This window comes from Trichechus manatus, unplaced genomic scaffold (assembly GCF_000243295.1).
Source record: "Trichechus manatus latirostris isolate Lorelei unplaced genomic scaffold, TriManLat1.0 scaffold00004, whole genome shotgun sequence".
NCBI lineage: Eukaryota > Metazoa > Chordata > Mammalia > Sirenia > Trichechidae > Trichechus > Trichechus manatus.
Window position 1 is genome coordinate 9,553,498 of NW_004443940.1, and position 15,939 is coordinate 9,569,436.

A 15,939-nucleotide genomic window follows, 5' to 3' on the forward strand; every position below is an offset into this window, starting at 1 on the left:
GGCTGTCCCTGCTCCCATGTACACACACACATGCAGTCACACACACGCACACACCCCTCAGGACAGTCTCTTGGCTGTCGCTGCTCCCGTGTACACACACACACAAACACACACCCCTGCTCAATCCTACCTCCTTCGGCAAATAGCCAGGTCAACACTGACCTCTCCCTTTGTGAACTCCTGCTCGAATGTTTGAATTTATTAACTTTACACACAGGCAAGAGGAGCACTGGTGGCACAGTGATTAAGCACTTGGCTGCTAACCCAAAGTTCAAACTCACCAGCCACTCCGCAGCAGAATGAAGTAGCAATCTGCTTCTGTAAAGATTACAGCCTTGAAAACTCTGTGGGGCAGTTCTACTCTGTCCTCACTATGAGTTGGAATCGACCCGATGGCAATGGCGTTTTATACACACTCAGGTACCTAATTAAATTATCCTGTCATTTTCCTGTCATAAAGGCTGTTCTCATACATTTTTCTGTTATTCTTTGTATTTGTTGTGGTGAGGGGCCATATATTCCTCTCCTCTGGTATCTTGACTGGGAGCAGCGCAGAGTTGGTACACGGTACACAGAAGATGCTCGACAAATGGGCATGGAGTGTTGAATTCCCTCCTCCTCTGTGCTAGGGGGAAGAGCTGGAGAAGGAGCACCCTAAAATTAAGAGAGTCAGGGCTTTCAAACCAGAAATCAGGAGCCCTAACTCTAGCGTGCTCTGAAGCCTTGGGCACACCACTAACCTTCTCTAAGCTTTAGTTCTCCAATTTGTAAGATATGGATGGTAATCTCTGTTTTGTCTGATCCCCAGAGTTATTATGAGGGTTATGGTATGTGACATATGGGGAAATGCTTGACAAAATCAGTCAATATCTCTAAGCATGAGGAGATTTATTATAACAGTCAGAGGTGCTGGCAAGGATGCCAGGCCTGTGTTAGGGCAGGTGGCTGGCTGGGATTGTCTAGCAAAGTGAACAGCTCACTGGTGACAGCCATATAGGTGTGTATGTGTGTGTGTGTGTAGTACCTAGCCTGGGTACTTATTCAGTTTATTTAGGGCTCTGGCTTGTTCTGGAAAAGACTTGATACGATTTACAAGAATGCATGCCACAAGATAAAACAAGTGAGGATGAAAATGAGACCAAAGGAAGGTTAGGAAAAGGAAAATAAGTTGGAGTGGGGAGGGAGGTTCAGGTACATGATACATGCAGTGAATTCTGTATCCTTGGCAGACATGGGCCATGGAGATATGGCCTGAGCTTCCTAGCAGCCCATGCAAAGAGAGACACAGTTAAATAGCTCAGTGTCTGCAAGACAGATGCAAAACAGTTGCTCAGAAGTACAGTTTCTGACCTTGAGACCATAAAACAATTTCTACCAAGAGGATTCATAAAGGGGACCCTGTGATGTCATTAGCAATGTCCTGGACAACAGTTGTCTGGTAAATACAGTGAGTCCATGGGATGTTGATATTCCTGTGGCCCTAGTACAGTTCAAGGGGTCAGTGGGGACTGAGGGAGACTGTAGTTTATGTCACACCCATGTCATATAAGTGGACAGTTTAGGGGAGGATTATATGCAGAGTCCCAAACAATGGAGAACAGCTTTCATGTCCTCAAGTTTTGGGAAGCCATTAACCATGCATGTGTGTACACAAACGTGCATACATACACTTACTCCTCCCTCCCGGCTCACTTTCTGTTTCCAGCTTCAGGCTTCTCTAGGCTCAGCTTCATCTCTCTGGTTTGGCTCCTGACTGGAAGGCCAAGTAGGAGGAGGTCCTGGGACCTGGGAGCCTACTCAGCCTGGATGATCCCATTACAGACAATGGAGGTATCTCTGTTGACTTCATACCTGAAAATAGAATTCTATGCCTAGGTAGGACCTCTAAGGTCAACCTTTCACTTTATAAATAAGATAGCTAGAGCCCCAAAGGGGTCTGTCTTCTGCCAGAGCTCATACAGGGATGCTAGGACCCAAGGTCTCCTGACTCTGACTCCAGTACTCCTAAGTTGACATTGCAAAGGGAAATCGACTTCGGACCTTATCTTGGGAGAAAAGTCCCCTAAGATAACTTTTCATTAGAGTTATAGAGGGACTTTACATTACATAATTTTATTCAAACTGATAAGGACCAATAAACATAAATGTGTGCATATTTGCTGTTTTAAAACATTTTAATGTTTAAAACATGATTTACTAATGCTGCTGAGGATGTCTAGAATTTGATTTACTGCATAGTACTGAATGTTTATCCTTGCTCCTTGCAGAAATTCTTGCCAAAGAGCATTTTATCTACAGGAATAATAAGTCAATGTGTGGATGGTTGTGCACATTTTTTCCATATGTAGCAGTACTTGGTAGATGTTATTTTGCAGGCAAATACTCAAAAGGTAAAATTGAGAGATGCACATGGATCCCTGAAGTCCAAGATTTAGCCAGTGTCATGATCATACTGTTAATCTTGACTTAAACCAAAAAACTTAAGTCAGTGAGTCTAGGTCTTAGGTGATAGTTGGGTTTGGGGAATAATGAATCCACACATTGTGACCATACTTAGTTTTATGGGTGTGAGTATTCATTCATTCATGCATTCATTCATTAACAAATATTTATTAGACATTATGTTTCATTCAGTAGCTTCATCATGGTGTGAGTTTTTGCTTTATGGAGGCTCAGAGATAACAGATAAAAATTCCCCCAGCTAGTATTTGAAAAACACTTAAAGCCTTTGAAATAATTTTTATTAAATCCTCACAAAAATCCTATTAGATGGCTAGGGCATGAAGGAGCCAGTTACCTGAGTGGAAGTGAAGGTGTTCCTTTTGTTTGCTTGTTTGTTTTCATTGTTTTTCCTCCGTGGTTATGGGAACAATACATGTCCATTGTTTAAAAGAATGCAGAAGTATTTAAGTAGAATGTGAGAAAATACCCTGTAATCTGACCTCCAGAGACATCCACAGCTAACAGTTGGGAAGCTGGGCTACAGGTTATTTCATGCTTGGAGATATGTGTGTGTGTGTGTGTGTATGTGTGTGTGTGTTTACATGGTTGTACATAGACCAACCAGATCAGTTGCTGTCGAGTCGATTCTGACTCTTGGTGGCCCCATGAGTGTCAGAGTAGAACTGTGCTCCATTGAGTTTTCAATGGCGGATTTTTCAGAACTAGATCACCAGGTTTCTTCTGAGGTGCCTCTGGGTAGACTTGAACTTCCAACCTTTTGGTTAACAGCCAAGTGTGTTAACTGTTTGCACCACGTAGGGAAGGTTATATATAAAATGTTTTCCTTTACAGAAATGGGATTTATTGCACATACTCTTCTGCAGCTTGTTTTTTTTTTTTTTTATACTGTGCACCATCTCGCTGTGGGCATTGTCCCACATCAGTCTGTACAGGTCCACCTTGCTCTTGTTCATGGCTTTATAAATTTTCTTTTCAAAATGCAGGATTTTTTTTTTTGCTTCTTCAGCCTTTTCTCTCTCTCTTTCATAGGTAGTTGGTCTTCTCTTGCCCAACCAGACACTGGCCTCCACTGTCTTCTGGCAGGTAACAGCCCCACAGCAAGCAGGACTCCTGGAGGAAGGGCCAAACAAATGGTTCTTATGAACTCCCTGGCCTAGTGGCTCCTGCCTTGCCCAGGCCACTTGGGGTAGAGTCAGCCCACTCCCCACCCTTCCCCTGGCCCAGAAGCCACTGGGAGAAAATTGAAATCCTTGGGCCTGGTTGAGCAGGCCCCGTGCAGCCCAGCACATTTTGGTCCATTAGGTGTCACTCTAACCTTTGGACAGAGGCAGTGAAGGCTGGGCTGGTGCCCTCACCTGGACCATGATGGGTTGTTGGTGGCTATCCCACTCTGCCCACCAGCTGCTTGTCCCACGGCTGGTGAGCCCGAGGCCTACAGCCCCATTTTAACATCAGTCTCCCCCAGTCTGTAGCGAAGTGAAGGGTGAACACTCATCACAGACCCTGTGTCTCCTCTTTGAGACAGTTGGGGTTGTGGTCCCTGAAAATAACTGAGAACGTCTCTGTGTATATGTTTGGGCAGAGAAGGAGGGTCTGGAAGAAAACCGTGTCTGTCTTCTGTAGAAAATGCAGGAGAGTCTTCCCTGAATCAAACTCCTAACAGCGTCCATGTTTGGGCACTGGAGGTGATGCAGGACATTGGGCTGGGGTTATTGTTTAAAGAGGTTCAGGGTTGTTCATCATTGCAGGGGCCTATATGTCCACCTCTACCCAGCAGACCCAAGCAGGTGATAGACAATAAAGGATGACCATGCAAAGCAGTGGGCCCTGTTTGGGCAGTGACACCATAATTCAGGAGAGGTGATTGTCTCTGGATGGGGGTGACTGGACCAGCCCTCCTGGTTTGCCAGGGACTGGGGCAGGGGGTGGGGATGGGGGGAATCCAGACTTTCAATGCTAAAACTAGACAGCCCCAGGCAAACTGGGATGGTTGGTCACACCAACTAATGGGATAGACGGAGCCAGTCGTGAGCTGGAGACAGTGTCCCGTGTCTTTCTGGAGGGGTGGGGGGTGGTCTCCTGGTCCCAGGCCAGGCTCCCCGGGGAGGTGACCACACCTTCTCTGACTTCTCCTCTCCCTTCTTGCCTTTCAGTGGCTGAACCAGAGCCACAATGCTTGTGTCAACTATGCAAACCGCAATGCTACCAAGGTGAGCACTACTGACTACCACCCAGTGGTGGGATTCAGGCTGGGGTGGCCCAGCTCTCCTCCCTACAGTGACATGCCGCCATCAGTGGCTGCCTCCTCTGGGTTAAGCATTGCCCCCCTCTAGACACCTTATTAAAATGCCAGACCTTCAGGAGGGGTAGCAGATTCAGACTATTACTTCATTGAGGTCAGCAGGAGTCTCCAGGTAGGGGGCCCACGGGGAGGGGCTGTTTACTTGAAGTAAAGAAGGCCCATAAAATGTGAGTGTGGTGGAGGTGGTACAAGGGATAAACTCTGCTGGCTTCAGAAATTTTCTTCGGCTGCTCTTATTCCTAGATTGGACATTATAGTTGGTAAAGTAGAGGGTCAGTGAAAACAGGGAAACCCCTCCATGAGATGAATTGACACCGTAGCTGTAACGATGGACTCAGATATACCAATGATCACAGAGATGGTGCAGGACTGGGCAGCATTTCCTTCTGTTGTATATAAGGTCACCATGAGTCAGAAACAACAGGAAGGCAACTAACAATAATAACAACATAGGATCATAGGGATGTCAGCCACCTGGGGACAGAATTTCCCTAATGCTTCCTCCAAGCTTGCCTGGAAGCTTACTCAATGTTCCCAGCTCTCAGACTGCTGGCCAAACAACTCAGGGGCTGCTCCTGAGAGAAAAGGGGTCCGAGAGGTCCCTTGCCCTGCTGGGATGAGCTCATGGCAGAGGCCTGGTGCTCGTCCCATTATCCCAGAAAAGACTGGCAAGCCCGCCTCTCCCCATGGTTAGTTCTCCACCACTTCAGCACCAAGCACAAAGGCAAAGGGAGGGGAAGAGGAGTCTATGTCCTCTTTGGGGGCTGTCAGTTTGGTGTAGATGAGAGTCTTGTCATTTTCTAACCTTGGGGGAGAAGTAGGGCATTAGGAGCTGGGCCTGGGTCATAAGAACTTTAAGGGCTTGATCTTCTGAGGATACCCACCTCCCCCATTTTAACCCTCCAACGAAAGTCTCCCCATGTGCTTTGCACACGTACATCTCTGCTTTGATAGCTCGCATTTGTCTTAAACCAAAAATTGCTCTAGTGTAGCACTGTTAAGGAGAAGTTACGCAGCTTTTTCTTAATTTTCTACGTTGGAACATGGGATATATTTTCCCATAGAAATATTGGGAGACTATCATCAAATGGAGCCCTGGTGGTCCAGTGGTTAAGAGCTACAGCTGCTAACCAAAAGATTGTCAGTTCAAATCCACTAGCCACTCCTTGGAAACCCTATGTGGCAGTTCTACTCTGTCCTATAGGGTCACTGTGAGTCCGAATCGACTCGATGGCAACAGGTTTGGTTTTTGGTATCATGTATTATGACTATTGTTCAAATTTATCCACCAATCATTAATGCCAAAGATGAAGAAATTGATGATTTTTAGCAACATCTACAGTCTAAAATTGATCAAACATGCAATCAAGATGCATTGATAATTACTGGTGATTGGAATGCAAAAATTGGAAACACAGAAGAAGGATCAGTAGTTGGAAAATATTGCCTTGGTGATAGAAATGACACCGGAGATGGCATGATAGAATTTTGCAAGACCAACGATCTATTCATTCAAAATACCTTCTTTCAACAACAAAAAAGGTGACTATACATGTGGACCTCAACAGATGGAATACACAGGAATCAAATCGACCACATCTGTGGAAGGAGATGATGGAGAAGCTCAATATCATCGCTCAGAACAAAGCCAGGGGCCGACTGCAGAACACACCATCAATTACTGATATGCAAGTTCAACCTGAAGCTGAAGAAAATTAAAACAAATCCCCAAGAACCAAAGTACTACCTTGAGTATATCCCACCTGAATTTAGAGACCATCTCAAAAATAGATTTGATGCATTGAACACTAATGACTGAAGACCAGACGAGTTGTAGGATGACATCAAAGACATCATACATAAAAGCAAAAGTTCATTAAAAGGACAGGAGAGAAAGAAAAGACCAAAATGGATGTCAGAAGACACTCTGAAACTTGCTCTTGAACGTCGAGTAGCTAAAGCAAATGGAAGAAATGATGAAGTAAAAGAGCTGAACAGAAGATTTCAAAGGTCGGCTGAAGAAGACAAAGTAAAGTATTATAATGAAATGTGCAAAGACCTGGAGTTAGAAAACCAAAAGGGAAGAACACACTTAGCATTTCTCAAGCTGAAAGAACTGAAGAAAAAATCCAAGCCTTGAGTTGCAATATTGAAGGATTCTATGGGCAAAATATTGAACGACACAGGAACATCAAAAGAAGATGGAAAGAATACACAGTCACTGTACCAAAAAGAATTGGTCGACATTCAACCATTTCAGGAGGTAGCATATGATAAAGAACCAATGGTATTGAAGGAGGAAGTCCAAGCTTCACTAAAGTCATTGGCAAAAAACAAGTCTCCAGGAATTGACGGAATACCAATTGAGATGTTTCAACAAATTGTTGGAGCACTGGAGGCGTTCACTTGTCTATGCCAAGAAATTTGGAAGACAGCTACCTCACCAACTGACTGGAAGAGATCCATATTTGTGGCCATTCCAAAGAAAGGTGATCCAACAGAAGGTGGAAATTATTGAACAATATCATTAATATCACACACAAGTAAAATTTTGCTGAAGATCATTCAAAAGTGGTTGCAGTAGTACATCGACAGGGAACTGCCAGAAATTTAAGCCAGATTCAGAAGAGGACGTGGAATGAAGGATATCATTGCTGATGTCAGATAGATGTTGGCTGAAAGCAGAGAATACCAGAAAGATGTTTACCTGTGTTTTATCAACTATGCAAAGGCATTCAACTGTGTGGATTACAACAAATTATGGATAGCATTGCGAAGAATGGGAATTCCAGAACACTTTATTGTGTGCCTGTGGAACCTGTACATAGACCAAGACACAGTCATTTGAACAGAACAAGGGGATACTGCATGGCTTAAAATCAGAAAAGGTGTGTGTCAGGGTTGCATCCTTTCACCACACTCATTCAATCTGCATGCTGAGCAAATATTCCGAAAAGCTGGACTGTATGAAGAAGAATGTGGCATCAGGATTGGAGGAAGGCTCACTGACCACCTGTGATACACAGATGTCACAACCTTGCTTGCTGAAAGGGAAGAGGACTTGAAGCATTTACTGACGAGATCATAGTCTACAGGCTTTAGTATGGATTACACCTCAACATAAAGAAAACAAAAATCCTCACAACTGGACCAATAAGCAACATCATGATAAATGGAGAAAAGATTCAAAGTTGTCAAGGATTTCATTTTACTTGAATCCACAATCAGCGCCCATGGAAGCAGCAGTCAAGAAATCAAACAATGTATTGCATTGGGCAGATCTGCTGCAAAAGACCTCTTTGAAGTGTTGAAAAGCAAAGATGTCACTTTGAGGACTGAGGTGCGCCTGACCCATGCCATGGTATTTTCAATCACCTCATATGCATGTGAAAGCTGAACAATGAATAAGGAAGACCAAAGAAGAATTGATGCATTTAAATTATAGTATTGGCTAAGAATATTGAATATACCATGGACTGCCAGAAGAATGCACAAATCTGTCTTGGAAGTACAGTCAGAATGCTCCTTAGAAGCGAGAATGGGGAGGCTTCATCTCATGTACTTTGGACATGTTATCAGGAGGGACCAGTCCCTAGAGAAGGACATCATGCTTGGTAGAAGGTCATCAAAAAAGAGGAAGACACTCAGGGAGATATATTGACACAGTGGCTGCAACAATGGGCTCAAGGATAGCAACGATTGTGAGGATAGTGTAGTTCTGGGCAGTGTTTCGTTCTGTTGTACATAGGGTCACTGTAAGTTGAAACTGACTGGATGGCACCTAATAACAACAACAACAATCATCTATTAACGTGAAAGCCCAGTTGCTGCATGACAGACCAGAGCTGTGAGAGCCAGCCAGACTGTTACCAGCGTTGATACCACCATTTCTACCTAGAAGGCGCCCCATGTACAACATTTGCCTCCCTAAACTGGAGACTGCTGGCCCTGGCTGTAAATGATCTATTTTGGCTCTTGTTGTTTTCACCTCCAGCCAGCAGTATCCGCCCATCACCGTTCTAGAACCAGTTGCTATCCAGTCAACCCTGACTCATGGTGAACTCATGTGTGTCAGAATAGAGCTGTGCTCCGTGGGGTTTTCAGTGGCTGATTTTTTGGAAGTAGATCACCAAGCCTTTCTTCTGAGGTGCCTCTGGGTGGACTTGAACCTCCAGTCTTTCGGTTAGCAGCCAAGCGTGTTACGCTGTTTGTACCACCCAAGGACTTCCTTCAAGAGCAGGGAAGAAATGAAGTGGGCCCTTTTGGCATTTCCCTGGACACTGCTGCCTTGTGTCTCCACATGTGGAACTGAGCTGAGGGAGGCCTGGGTACCTGTGGCTTCCAGACGACCTCTTCCTTCTCACTTGACCTTCCGGGCTGGTGGGAAGGAATGCTTCTTGCTGGCCAGGGGCTGTTTGCAAGGGTGGTGTGTGGGAAGTTCGGGCACCCAGTGGGCCTGAAATTCTACCTCTGTCTTCCAGCCTTCACCCACATCCAAGTTCATCCAGGGCTACCTGGGAGCCGTCATCAGTGCTGTCTCAATTGCAGTGAGTAGCTCCCCCACCTTCCTCTTAGTTCTGCTGCTCTGTGGCTGCCCCACCCAGCATCGAAGACCAGACCCTTGTCTGAGGGTCATGGCCAGGACAAGGGGTGTGAGGGACACATTGGTGGGTGGGCTGTCAGGGCAGACTTTCTAGGCAGAGAAGAGAGGTAAGCAAACTGGCGCTCCAGGTTTTGGAGAGCAGGCAGGGAGGTGGGGTGCCCTCTGTGGGTGATAGAAGTGCTACCCACGGCAGCAAGGGCGGGATGTCTGTCCTTCGAGGTACCTATGTTTCCCCAGCATGCTTCTCAGAGGAGCTGGTCTTCATGCTCAGGAAGGCAGCTGTGCCATAGGGGAGGGGCACGTGGATGATCCTTCACTGGTGCCCCAAACGCCACCTCCCCTTTGCTCTTTGCCTGAATTCCTAGGGCACCATTGTTTCTCTCTGTGGCCTTGATTGCTGGCATGTAGTCGCAAGCCCAATCCCTCCTGGAGGGATTTCAGCCCCTAAGACAAAGATGAAAGCCTCATTTTGAGTTTCTCACAGGACTTTGAAAATAGAGCAGCTTCTCAGTAGGGGAGGTTTGCAGTCTGATTGTGAGTGTAAGGATGGATGGTGGCTCCCTGTTCTCAGATGAGGACAAAGGGCAGGTGACACAGCGAGGGGCCTGGGCCAAAGCCAGAGCACAGCCCACATTCCCAGGACCTTGTCCACACTTTATCCACCCTTGAACCCACCCCTGCATCTACATAAATAAACGTTATTGGTAAGAAAAAATAATTAGAAAATATAGATTAAAAATATTCATGTATTGTAATGAAAAGGAGCCCCCATGGCACAATGGTTAAGCACTCAACTGCTAACCGAAAGGTCAGTGGTTTGAATCCACCAGTGGCTCTGCAGGAGAAAGACCTGGCGATCTGCTTCCGTAAAGATATAGCCAAGAAAATCCTCTGGGAGAAAACAGCAAATGCTGGCCAGGTCATAGGGAGATTGGAACTCTTACACACTGCTGGTAGGAATGTAAAATGGTACAACCACTATGGAAAAGAGTATGGAGCTTCCTTAAAAAGCTAGAAATAGAAATACCTTATGATCCAGCAGTCCCACTCCCAGGTATATATCCTAGAGAAATAAGAGCTGTAACACGAATAGACATATGCACACCTATGTTCACTGCAGCATTATTCACAATAGCAAAATGATGGAAACAACATAAATGCCCATCACCTGATGAATGGATAAACAAACCATGGTACATATACACGATGGAATACTAACAGTAAAGAATAATGATGAATCTGCAAAACATCTCACAACATGGATAAATCTGGAGGACGTTATGCTCAGTGAAATAAGTCAATCACAAAAGGACAAATATTGTATGAGACCACTATTACAAAAAGTCAAGGAAAGGTTTACACATAGAAAAAAATATTCTCTGATGGCTACCAGGGAGGGAAGGGAAAGGGAGGGGAAATCGCTAAGTAGATAGTAGACATGTGTTAACCTTGGTGAAGGAAAGGCAATACACAATATGAGGGAAGTCAGCACAACATGACCAAGACAAGGGAAGACACCGAGAGGTACGATGAATGGAAATGGGCAACTCAGGGTGGTAGCCGGGAGAGTGCTAACGCATTACAGGAATTGCAACCAATGTCATGGAACAATTTGTGTATAAATTATTGAATGGGAAACTAATTTGCTTTGTAAACCTTCACCTAAATCACAATAAATTAATTAATAAAAAGAAAACCCTATGGGGCAGTTCTCTGTCCCATGAGGTCGGTATGAGTCAGAATCTACTTGATGGCACCCAGCGACAACAGCACAACATTGTAAAGAATCCACTTGTAATAGTCTTTGGGTAAAACCTATTTTCTCATCTTTCCTATGTGTAAAAATGGCATGGTGGAGGTGTCTCACCTCCTCTAACTTCACAAGGAGGGAAGAGAATCAAGATCAACAGGCCAAGGCTGATTCCTATGAGGCAGAGGTCAGACATGCCTCCTCCCTCTGCCATCTTTACCAATTCTGACACCAACCATCCCTCCCACCAGACTCTCTACTTCTCTGCTAAGTTTGATAATTCATTGCATTGGCCACACAGAACTCACAGACAATACTCACGATTATGGGGTTTATTAGGGAACTAACAGGTTACAATTCAGGTTCAGGAACGCTCAGGATACAGTTCTTCCGTCAGGACAGACTCTTCTCAGCTGTGCATGCAGGCACACCCCCCCCCCCACCTCTCCGGCCCTCAGCCCCTGGGCCTGGCCTCTGCCCTGCTCCCGCAAGTGTTCCAAAGCTCTCTTAGCTCGGAGGATAAGTGCCCCGAGCCATCTCACTCCACTAGCAAGCTTCAGCCCAAAGGCGCTCAGCTCACTCCACCAAGTGCCTGGAGGCACCTTACTCCACCAGCAAGCCTCCTCACCAAAGGCACTCAGCTTTCTTGCTCCACAGGCTGGGCCGTCTCCTGCTGCTGTTTTTCTGTCACTCTCTCTCTTGGTCTCCTGGTTCCAGGAGCTTCTCTGCACAAGAATCCCAGGTCCAAAAGACACACTATACTCCTGGCTCTGGGATGGCTGATTTTAAGCCTAACAGGATGGCAAAACTAACCAATCCCTTTGTTAGGGTTCCATAGACCTTATTTGCAGGGTCCCACCCCCACATGGGTGCCATGAACTTTATTTGAATTATTAGCAAGTTATCCAATCCCCTTGGTGGGCCACAATTACCTTATCTGTATAGTCCCACCCAGCCACTTGGGTGGGAGTTACAAGACCATAGCAAGAAAGGCCATATAAAAGCTATCCATCACACACCACCATGTCATTAAGTAAGCATAATAATGGTTCACAACAATGTAACCATTGTACCATACACCATAATTCATTTCACTGTTCTTCTATAGCAGGAACTTGGGGGTTGTTCAGAAATGGCCTCATTTATTTTACTCCCATGTAGATCAAGTCAGCTCCAAACAGCTGTTACAGGAGTTTCCTTATCTCATGCCCAAGATCTCTCTCCTTTCTTAAATCCTTAGGTCTCACCCCAAGCAAAAAGTCAGACATTGCCAAGTCTATTTAGATGGCTTGTCAAGAGGCTACTAGCCCCATCCTCGTGGTCCTGCAAGCAGCCCTAGATTTCATTTAGGGGACATGCAAATTGGGGATCCCTGATTGTGGGGGATTGCTGAGCCAAGGCCGGGGCTTTTCTGGAAGGGGGCAAGGACTCGTTTGCCTCTTCCTTGCTCCTTATGACAAGAGGAGTTGAGAGCTCTGCCTAGTTAGCAGCTTGAAGATCCCATTTTCCTTCCTTGAGACTTAAGAGTGAGGTAGGGAGAAGCTGGGGAGAGACCACGTGGGGAGAATATTGAGCAACTGAGCAGGAAGGGCTGAAGTAAAGAGGATCGTTATCCTGGTGGGACTTCTTTCCCTGTAGGCCTGCAGCTCTGGGAGCGAGAGGCTTCTTCCCAGGGCTGGTCCCGCATCACTGCTCCTCACTCTTACATCCAAGGAGCCGTCAGCCATTGCATCTCAAGCACTTCCCAGGGCCAGACCTAGCCCAGATTTGGGAGTGAGGGCGTTGAGGCCCAGGCCTAGCAGAGGTACTGGGGATTTGGGGCCCCCAGGGCTCCTAGAGCCAGGTCACACCCAGCAGTGGCTGGAGGCCTTATGCTGGGCTGTCATAGCCTCTGGGCGCTGTGCCTGTGCTGGGGACGCCTTCCTCCTCCCCCTGTCTAGCTCTAGAGCCCCCAGAGGAGGCTTTCCGTGACCACTCCAACTCATACTGCTCTTCCCCATCCCCCACCACTGAAGTCCTAGAAACTTCTGTCTTTCCCACACACTCACTCAATTACGCCCAGGTCTCTGTTCTCTCATTGTTCCCTGGCCTGAGCTTGTCCCCAGCTGGATTACAAGTTAACCAAGGACAGGGACTGTGTCTTCTTCCCCACAGAGGGGAGCACAGAGCACTGCTCCATAAATACTTACTAATTAGGTGACTGATTGATCGCTGGCCTCGGAAGGCCCTGCTCCTCCGGATCCATGAGTCTCCGTGGTGGTGGCGGCATCCCTCCGCCTAACGTCTTCACACAGTGAGGGTCCAGCTCCGGCAGATGGAGCAGGGTTTCTGACTTGGAAAAGCTGCAGCTCGCTTGCTTTTCTTTTGTGTGTAAATCACAAAACCTCCGAAGAAAGAGGCTTTATTTTATTTTCCTTTACCTTGTTCTCTGGAACCCCAGGCCCCACAGCCTCATTAACTGATCTCTGCTTCAATTAGCGACAAATCCCCTCCCAGGGCGAGCCTGTTAGGAAGAGATGACCTGCAAACAAGTGTCATGGCCCCAGTGGTTGGCCCAGCTCTGGCATTAATTAAAATGAGTCCCTACAAGCAGGCGGTGTGATGGGGGCTGACAGACCATGGGCAGGTCCCAGGCACTGAGGGCCAGCTGGAGTGCAGGCCAGGCCTTGGGAATCCAGCCTCCTCTACTGGACCCTGAAGAGCCCTTGCCCCCTCTCAGAAGAGCCCCTGCCCTTGGCCAGCAAACCCCCAGAATCAGGGATCCCCAATTCGCATGTCCCCTAAATGAAATCTATGGCTGGTTGCAGGACGCTAGGGCGGGGTTAGCAGCCTCTTGGCAAGCCACCTAAATGGATTTGGCAATGTCTGGCTTCTTTCTTGGGAATAAAAAGAAATTCCAACTTAAGTTATTTTTGAAACCCAACAGTTTGCTGTCTTTTAACAAAGGAAGCTACCCGCAGTCTTCACTGTTTTTGGTTTGGGAGTTGGTGTTGAGCACCTCTGTGGTCAGCCCTCGCTAGGCCCTGGGTATGTGAGGGTGAGAGGAGGCTAGACTCATTCACTCACTTCCAGGGCTTGATTATGTGCCAGGCACGGTACAGGTGCTAGGGGTTAAGAGACTGGTGTGCCCGTCAAGATGCAGAGTAGAGAAGCTGAGAATACTCTGTGATAATCAGAACTTAACCAAAAAAACCCGTTGCCATTGAGTCGATTCCGATTCATAGCGACCCTATAGGACAGAGTAGAACTGCCCCATAGGGTTTCCAAGGAGCAGCTGGTGGATTTGAACTGCTGCGCTTTTGGTTAGCAGCCATAGCTCTTAACCACTGCACCACAATTCACAGAGGGCAGACTCTTACAGGACAGACAAGTGAGAACCAGGGGAAGGCAGGGTGGGAGTCCAGGTGGAGGGCACAGCATGTGCAAAGGCACACAGGAGAGAGCATGACAGACACAGTACACAGCCAGGAAGTGAGTGTGGCTGTCCTGTAGGGAACGAAGATGGGGAGGTGATGAAGAAGTGGGAGGTGTTAGCAGGGCCCATTCACAAAGGATTGTGGGTACCTTGTCAAGGATTAGGAGGGCCATGCCAGGAACTCCTACCTGGGCTCAGATACCTGGGTCATGACGGGGTACAGGCAGAAGTGGGCAGGAGGAGAGGCATGGGGAGTTGGCAGGCCCAGCCAATGGACAACCCTGGATAAAGATAGACTTGGTGCTGGAGAGGGCTGAGTCCTGCAGGACCAATCAGGAACTGGATTCTGAGATGCTTCATGTCCATTGCTTCACCTTCAGCCAGGCCTTAGCTGGCTGAGATCGTCCCCTGTCGGGGAAATGTTGACTTCCATTCCGAAAGGTTCTGGGTGCTGGGGAGTCCTTTCTGTAGTTGTCTGTTAACCTTTACTACTAGACACTGGAGTAAGGAAGTATCCCAGGAGGTCCCTTGGCTGAACCCCTAAACCTCCCAGTTCCCGTTGCTTAGTGGCAACCCCATTTCCCCTCGGTAGTCAAATAATCATAGTAATGGTAATATGGTTAACACGTAGAGTGCTTACTATGTGCTAGGCATTGTTTAGGTGTTATCCCCATTTTACACATGAGGAAACTAAGGCATGGAGGTGAAGTAATTGACAGAGCTGGGATTTTTAGCCTAGACTTTAGCCACACACTGAAGGACCCCTTTTTCTCCTCTTCCCCTGTGGTATAAGGAGACAGAAAAAGATAACATCGTGTGTTTCAGCTTCCAGACTAGAGGAACTGTTAAACCATGACCCCTGGTAGAAAAGTCCCTCCCTAGATACCCTGAGAGCAGTAGGGGCTGGAAGAAATATTTTGAGAGACACTTTTGGTATAATGGGGCTAGACCCCACACCCACCTTCACACTTGGCTCCCAGGGTAGAGGAGCAGCATATCTTTGTCATGGGTCCAGAGCAAGCTCACCTTCCTGCAGGACAGTGCCTAGCTGGCTCTGTGGTGAAGGGTGTACATCAGGGCCTTCTGTTCTTCTCTGGGCCTGATGGAGGTAGTGGGGTGACCAAAAAAAAAACCAAACCCATTGCCGTCGAGTCGATCCTGACTCATAGCGACCCTACAGGACAGAGTAGAGCTGCCCCATAGAGTTTCCAAGGAGTGGCTGGTGGATTCAAACTGCCGACCTTTTGGTTAGCAGCCACACTCTTAACCACTACACTACCACGGCTTCATAGGGGGGTGACAGTGCCTGTGAATCCCAGGACCAGTCTATTATCTCATGGGTTTGCTATGAGTAGATCCCGGGTTGGAAGGCCCACTGCATGGGTCCTGTAGCAGAATCTGAAGCC

At 47.0% G+C, this 15,939-nt stretch overlaps 1 protein-coding gene across 2 annotated transcripts in view; it reads left to right on the forward strand.

The window, feature by feature from the left end:
• The window catches only part of SFXN5 (sideroflexin 5), a 148,253-nt gene that overhangs the window by 80,497 nt on the left and 51,817 nt on the right, over window positions 1-15,939 (forward strand). Inside the window, exons 1-4 of one of the 2 annotated variants that reach the window (XM_023732725.1) lie at window positions 1,629-1,830; window positions 3,493-3,546; window positions 4,617-4,673; window positions 9,247-9,312. In XM_023732725.1, the coding sequence (XP_023588493.1) occupies window positions 1,807-1,830; window positions 3,493-3,546; window positions 4,617-4,673; window positions 9,247-9,312 (201 nt within the window). In that variant the 5' untranslated portion in view covers window positions 1,629-1,806. Of the gene's footprint in view, window positions 1-1,628; window positions 1,831-3,492; window positions 3,547-4,616; window positions 4,674-9,246; window positions 9,313-15,939 lie in introns of those variants that run through there. The other variant, XM_004369206.3, reaches the window with a different exon arrangement.